The sequence below is a fragment of the Apis laboriosa genome, unplaced genomic scaffold (assembly GCF_014066325.1).
Source record: "Apis laboriosa isolate Shangri-la unplaced genomic scaffold, ASM1406632v1 scaffold23_cov150, whole genome shotgun sequence".
Taxonomy (NCBI): Eukaryota; Metazoa; Arthropoda; class Insecta; order Hymenoptera; family Apidae; genus Apis; species Apis laboriosa.
Window position 1 is genome coordinate 515,864 of NW_025222452.1, and position 7,477 is coordinate 523,340.

Here is a 7,477-nt window from a genome sequence, read left to right on the forward strand (position 1 = left end):
AAATTGAAATTAAATTTCAATAAAAATTACAAAATAAGTAAAAAAAATATTTTATATCATTTTATATTATAAATGTATATAAAATAATGCATTTTATACAGAATTTTTTATTTTTATAAATTAAAACAATTTAAAAATATATTTAATATGTTTATAATAATATCTTTATAAATATGTTTCGTGAAATCATCCTTTTGTGTAGTTAAAAATATAATATATCTTTTATTTTAAAGATTCAGATATATTATGATAAAAAACGTTAGAAATATATTCAATTTGTATTCTATATCTCTAATTAAATATATTATGTACAAAGCAAATATAGATAAAGGTAAGAAATACTAGAAAAATATAAAATAAAAATATAAAATAAAGATAGAAAATTAAAAATTATGAAATTAGCATCATTTCCAATAATAATTAATAGTCATTAATAAGATAGATAGAATAGATAGAATAGCATATATAATGGAAAGTATAAATAATGGAAAGAATAGCAAATAATAGAAGAATAAAAATAACGTAAAAATTGGAAAATCTCTGTGTGCCATCTCTCGAGTGCTTTTAGAAAAGATTCTTTGAAAAGATGTCTTTCACACTCAAGAGATGACGCTTATGGTTCATTTTTATTTTCTCTCATCTCTCTCTCTTTATTTTTTGTGTTTCATTTGCGGCACATTAAAAATGGCGTTGATTCTACAATTTTTATCTTATCTTTATTCTTTCTCACTATTTGCTATGCTTAAATAAATTCTATAGTTATTGGTGCATGATCACAGATACGCAAGACACGGAATATTAATTGAATGTATTTTCAATTTTTTTCTTCTATCAAATATTTTAAATTTATGTTTTCAATAATTAAAACATTCGTAGTTTTTTATCGTTAAGAATTTTGTTATATCTGTAGATTATGAATAATATCTATATAATAATTTATTTATTAGTATTAAATAATCATAATGTTATAACATTTATTTAAAAATATTTATAATTGAAATTCTAATTCATAATATGCGCAATATTTTTATATAAATCATTGATGAATTATACCAAAAGAAAAAAAATTAAATATTCAAAATCTATTATTTATAATATCTATTTTTTAATCATTGTTTATATATTCATAATTCAGAAAATAAATAAATCATGAAAATACTTTAGAAATAAATAAAAAAAACGATATATTGCGGTAAACCATATTTATTTGAATAATTATTATTTGAATAGTAAATAGATACAATAGAGAACGCTTTTAGCAGGCCAACTTCCCAATAACGGCAGAGAACTATCAATATTTTATTTCTTCTAAAATAGATGCATATCAATGTATAGAAGCATCTGTTTTTTTTTTAAATCTCTCAATAATTAATTAGGAATAATGTATAGGTAATTCGTAATCGCCTTATTAAAAACAATTAAAAGTGTTACGGTACAGATAAATATTGCTAACTTGGGAACAGTTAAAATTTCTCATATATATATAATGGCATTCATAATCACTTCTTGGCCTAAAATAACAAAATGCTATATTATAATACATTGCATTGCGACTCTTTGTATCGTGTGAGAAATAATCGTTCGTCATCATTTATCGGACATATTTTTTCTATTCTTCTTCTTCTATTTTTTATGTCCGACTACTGAGCATCTTTTTAAATGGCATCAATATCAAAATCATCTTCGTCATCCGAGTCTTCATTGACTATAGCAGGCTTCTGCATAGGGGGTGACTCTTGTGGTTTTAGTGATTGTTTGGCTCTATCGTCGTATTCAATCTATTATAATAAAAAGTAAATAAAGAAAGAAATTAATTATTATAATTTGAGATTATGGAAAATATCAAAGTATAATTAAAAAGCAAACACTTACCTCTAAATCATCGTCTTCTTCTTCTGGTTCAGAATCCTCTTCTTCTGCTTCTTGTAACCAAGTTAAAAATGGTGCAGCTTTATCGTGAATTTCTTGGGATAAATCTTTTGATACGTATTTTTTAGTCACTTTGTTTGACCATTCGAATAATGCTTTTTCTTCCAAAATATCAGCATCGTAAAAGAGCTAGAACAATAAGAATTATTAATTAATATAATTTATAATATATAATTTAATTTTTCATTTAAAAATATAATAATAACGAATAATAATGAATATATCAATAATTTGTTTTGTACCTTTAAAATGCCAGGTACTTTCGGCATCAAAGCATCTTTATGCAGCGCTATTACTTGTTCAATTCCTCTAATTAAATATTTCTGCGCCTTAATATCATCGTGGGTAAAACGAAGGAGAAGTACTCGATACTTTTTAGCTTGAGCAGCAATATTTTGATCGAAGAGTAGTTCGGCCAGAATCAATGGCGCTTTTGTCTTGATTTCCAGACGTTCGGCCTCTGTGATCAGCTCTTTATGATTATCCAATTGCCCAGCGTCGCGACGACATTTAACTAACTTATAAAACATGTCCATCCTCTCTTTTTCAGTCTTGTCAAGATCATCGCTGATGGTCATTCCTTTTGCCCCGTCTGTCAAGTCTTGTAGACGAGCTCTGACTGCCTCCTCTGACACGTCAACTGCCCAATTATCATCATCTCCGTTCTCGTCCGCCATTTTTTCAGGAGCCTCGACTACGATATCGGTGGTATTGGTATCGTTTTCCGGAGAACCAGATCGATCGCCATTAGCAGTAGCAGTGGTTGTAGTGGTAGTTGTTTCACCATTCGCACGTTTTGAACGTTTCCCACGTTTACCTTCAGTTAAAGAACTACCTTGAACAGCAGGATTCAAGCTCGGTGGGTTCTTTAGAATGTAAGTGTTCAATTTATGATTACTTTCCAGTAGTCCGTGATAGCCACATGCTTTGCATCCCTGTGAAATAGTCCCTTTTTTCGAACTGACCATCAATTCGGTCTCAGGATTATCGCAAGCTGGGCATAATACATATTTGCGAATGAATCCATCCAAAAGATCTTGCAATTTTGTAGCATCGTGCGAACCATTTACTATAAATCTTTCATTTTTGAAATCAAATTGAGTTTGTGCTCCGAGCTCGCAACCAAAGTACTTAGTAGGATAGGTGGCAGGTCTTCCAATCGCTTTCGCGACATCAACCATATTCACGATCACAGTTTTGATACCATTTCCCTTGCCTTCTACTTTGGCTTGAATCCGTGGCATTTTATAGCGATAAAACGCATCGCTGACATTACGATTTACGTTGACACTCCCCATGGTGACTGATATTTCCACTTTTTGCTTCTTGCTAAATTAATATCCCCTCCAAGCGACAATAGCAATTTCTGACGAGACGTCGTTGTGAAAACGAGTTGTTGGCAAATGGTGATGCAAGCGTCGAATTGTCGAAAGCTACCAAGCTTTTTCTGGTCGATCACTCTCGTTCTCTCTGAATTCTATTGGCCCCTATCTTTCTATCGTTCAAGTAGGTAACGTCTTCGTCCTCGTCCTTCTGGATCTACTTTCCACGTTTCCCAGCGGCAGTTTGATTGCTGTGCAGCGACGTTGCCAGGCAATGGCTACCCGATGGTAGCTCGTTACGTGTCGAGTCAGGGTGATTTTCGTTGTCTGCGGTAACGTATGCCGCACTATCCGTTGACACCAGTCACGTTTCTCTGAACGGCTGTAGCTTCCGATGCCTATTACTAAAAATTAAAATATATATTTAATCCATCTTTTCCTTTTTTTCTTTATTCTTAAATACAAAATTTTCTAATCTAAATGTAAAGTGTAATATATATATATATTTCTATATAAACAGGATAAAAAATATATTCCATTGGACAATTTGATGTCAACCTGGAAAATTTTGAGGTCCTGTGCTTAGGCAGGACTAGATGATTCAGAAATCGTTGGGTAGTATCTTGATGCAAATATTGCCTCGGTTTGGTGGGCAGAGGGGGATAGTCTTCAATGATCATACACGCTGCCTGTCCGTTGCTTGTGCCCCTAAGAAAGCCTGGGTACCAGGTTGGTGTGGTTAACTCACAGGTGGCTCGTAACGAACGATTAGACCGGTCGTAAGTGATGATGTTGCCGTTTAGAAATCGCTTGGACAACGTCCTACTACCGCCGCCTTTGCTGTACACCGATCCTTTCCCTCTGGATGATATCCTGGATGTTTCTGGAAAAAGAAAAACCGGATTAATCTCATTTCAATATAAAAAAAAAAAAAAAAGAGATGAAACAACCATCGAAATTCATCGATTCCAATTCATCGATTCACATACGAAACAACTAGTAAAATAACTTGAAAGATAATAATTCAAAGGACTTAAAGATATTATTAAAAGATATATATATATATATATATATATATATATACCTAATAAAAAAGTTGTTGACCATCTAAAATAAAAGATTAATACTCCAAGAGATTTACCTCCCTATCATCAAAGACCATCAACAACGAACCTACATTCAATGAACCCAATCATCTCAATTCGAAGAAGACGTGGGACGCCTCGTAGACATCGAGACCCGTTTTACACTTTACGATCATAGATGAGAAATTTTTTTTCTTTTCAGGAACAGTTTTCTTCTTGTCCATCCGCGTACGAGGAACAGAGATGATTGAAGTGTCAGGCCTGCTAAAATCGTTCGCAAAATAGAAGCATCGGGAAATGATTTTCAGCATATGGCTTGTGAATCATTTGTGCATTGATTTGTTCGTCAATCGTTCGTGAATTTTGCCCGGTGTGTTAATATCATTTAGCTTGTGATGATTTAACGATCGTCCAGCCGATGCTCGGAGGTGATCGACCATGCGAAAATCATGATAGCGAAAGTCACACGCGGACTTGGTCTGCCGAAGAGAAACGTCTCGAGGTATCACTACCGGAAACGACGTCACGAAGATTCTTCGATGAGCATCATCGATCAGAAATGGAACAATCGAACGGCGGAAGGTGATAAAAGACGATTGAGGATGACGGGAAGTCGATCCACTCGTCTGTGCTTTTCCTCCTTCTCGGCTTGTTGCTCAACCATATTTAGATTTCGATACAAATCGTGGTATCATATTCGTATAAACATTCGAAAAAATATTCGATAAAATCTTATTTCTTGATAAATCGAGTCAAGTTTATTATTCATCGAAATAATAAAATGATAATCATCGTTATAACTTTACGCTCAGTCATTCATCGATGAGACGAATATTTATATCGCGTAAATAAAATTAAAATTTCTCTGAGATATGTAGATATATATATATATATACATATTATTAAACATTTACGTGACCACGATTGTATTTCAGATATTATTAGAATTACAACGACAAACGTGTGCTGATATGTTACGTAAATCTTCGTTTCGGTTAATCATTTTTTTCATACGGTCTAATTAGACATGATTTGATCCCAACATCTAATATTAAAATTAAATTTATTTCCCTTCGATTTATGGTAAAATTTCTTTCAAAAATTAAGAAAATTAACAAAGTAAAAATTTTGTATATAATTATATAAGCAATTCTCGAATTTCATTACTGCGTGACGTTGTAATATTTCTACGCGAATACGTTTTCGCAAGATTCGACAAAAAATAATTGCGGTTGCTTATTAGCTATAATATCGAAGCGATCATTCTCGATACGAAGCCAAACAAGGCTTCCGTGGAAACACTTCCGGTTATACACACGTCCGATGCAAACAATACGGAATATAACGCATCTATCAAAGTCATCCTTTCGAATTCATAGAAAAATATATATACGTTTTTAAAAACATACACGAAACGGAGAATATTTCAGAAGAAGCGATGGCTGAAATTATTTTATCTGTACATTTTGAAGCGAATTCGCGCGGCGATGAATTGGATAAAAAAAATTTTGTGAAATAATATTACGAAATATCATGAAATAGTGTCGAATGTTCAGGAAAGAAAGAAAGAAAAAAAAAACCAATTTAAGTTTGGAAGAACGATAAGAGAGGGGATTGCGAACATTTCACAAAAGTCAACGACGCCGAGTAAAGTTATTTTACCCGTGCACGCTCCAATTGCGGAACAACGTAGCGCAGCAATTTAGAATGAAACCTTTTATTTCATATCACAATCACAGCAAATTAATTCTCGCGTTGATTATGCTTTCCTTCGCTTCAAAACGAATTCGTGATTTCGCGGACGAATTATCGCAGCTTTCGTCGTATTTCCATTTCGTAATTATTTCCTCTTCTGATTGTCCGTTTATTTTTAAATTATCCATTTGAAGACTATAATCATAAATTTATATTTTTACATCCTAAATTTGTATAGATTAGAAGAATATTTGAAGGAATAATAATAATAATAACAACAACAAGATAACGGGTGAAAAAACGGGAAGAAAGAAAAAAATAAATAAATAAATTAAATTGCGATAAAAATCGAATAATATCTATCCGAGATTTTATCGAATCAAGCGAGGTTGCATTTCGATGGATCAAAGAAATATAAAATTATCTTATTATGTAAAAACATAACATAATCCATCATATAGATACGTCAGCTATATATTCGTGTAAAGATAGTTGATTGATTCGTATCAATCACTTCGATTGAACAGATAAGATAAAGTAAAGAGTACATATCGCTCGAATATCGAATTTTTCGTAATATAAAACATTTTATTTGATGAAAAAACACCATTACAATTTTTCTTAACGAACGATTTTCGTAAAGAAAAATATCATTGCTAATCAATTCCTATATATGTCATTACGTTTTATTCTTTATAATTTTCAAAGAAATCGAACAAATATCGTGTATACGCGAAACAATTTAATTATCGAAGATATAAAGAACGAACTTGAAAGAAAATGAAAGTTCAAATATCGATAATTAATCGATAATTAACTTTCCAATATCAAAACACGATAATAAAATTTTTTATTATTTAAATTAAAAAAATTAGTAGATTAGTAAATTGTGTCGCAGTTTAAGAAGATTAGTTTAAAAAAAATATTCGTCCATAAAAATTCGAAATTCCTTGGGAATTGATTATTATTCTCCCACACTTTATCAACGTCTTCCTTTAAAATATTCATATTCTCGCGTGTATATCGAGCGTGTATATCAGACATAACAATGGCTTAGAATTCTAACCGCATTATTCCGTATCGATAGCCGTTTTTTCGATGTTGGTCGATTATTAAACGAGTTTTTTCCCCCCCTCCCAAAAGGAGAATTCCCCGTGGTATGATGGATCAACCGTTCGAAATTACTCGCGTAATGGCATAATTTTATTTATATGTTAATAACTGCCCGGTGAAAAAAAAATTGGTTGTCGTACAGTAACGAACGGTATTCGCGTAATTAAATTTTCCATGGATTCTCAAGAATGTTAATGAAACGACGACTAACCCGTTTTCTCGTGAAATAACTGGAATTACGTGCGGTGAAGTTCCACCATAATTGAGTAAAAAAAAAATGTGCTTATAAATGGAATTTAAATATATATATATATATATATATATATATATATA

At 31.8% G+C, this 7,477-nt stretch overlaps 2 protein-coding genes across 2 annotated transcripts in view; both read right to left on the minus strand.

Annotated features, from left to right (window-relative positions):
- Nucleotides 1-1,185: 1,185 nt before the first annotated feature.
- Nucleotides 1,186-3,227, minus strand: LOC122713207 (eukaryotic translation initiation factor 5). Its single transcript, XM_043933444.1, has 3 exons — nt 2,172-3,227; nt 1,873-2,058; nt 1,186-1,778 (listed from the first exon to the last, which is right to left on the minus strand). Exons 1-3 carry the CDS (start codon nt 3,225-3,227, stop codon nt 1,656-1,658), a joined length of 1,365 nt encoding a protein of 454 aa, XP_043789379.1. The 3' UTR covers nt 1,186-1,655.
- Nucleotides 3,228-3,513: 286 nt separating this feature from the next.
- LOC122713221 overlaps nt 3,514-7,477 on the minus strand; it is a 13,926-nt gene continuing 9,962 nt past the window's right edge. Inside the window, exons 3-4 of the mRNA XM_043933464.1 lie at nt 3,810-4,134; nt 3,514-3,655 (exon numbers count right to left, since the gene is read on the minus strand). Coding sequence (XP_043789399.1) covers nt 3,616-3,655; nt 3,810-4,134 — 365 coding nt within the window. The 3' untranslated portion in view covers nt 3,514-3,615. The remainder of the gene's footprint in view (nt 3,656-3,809; nt 4,135-7,477) is intronic.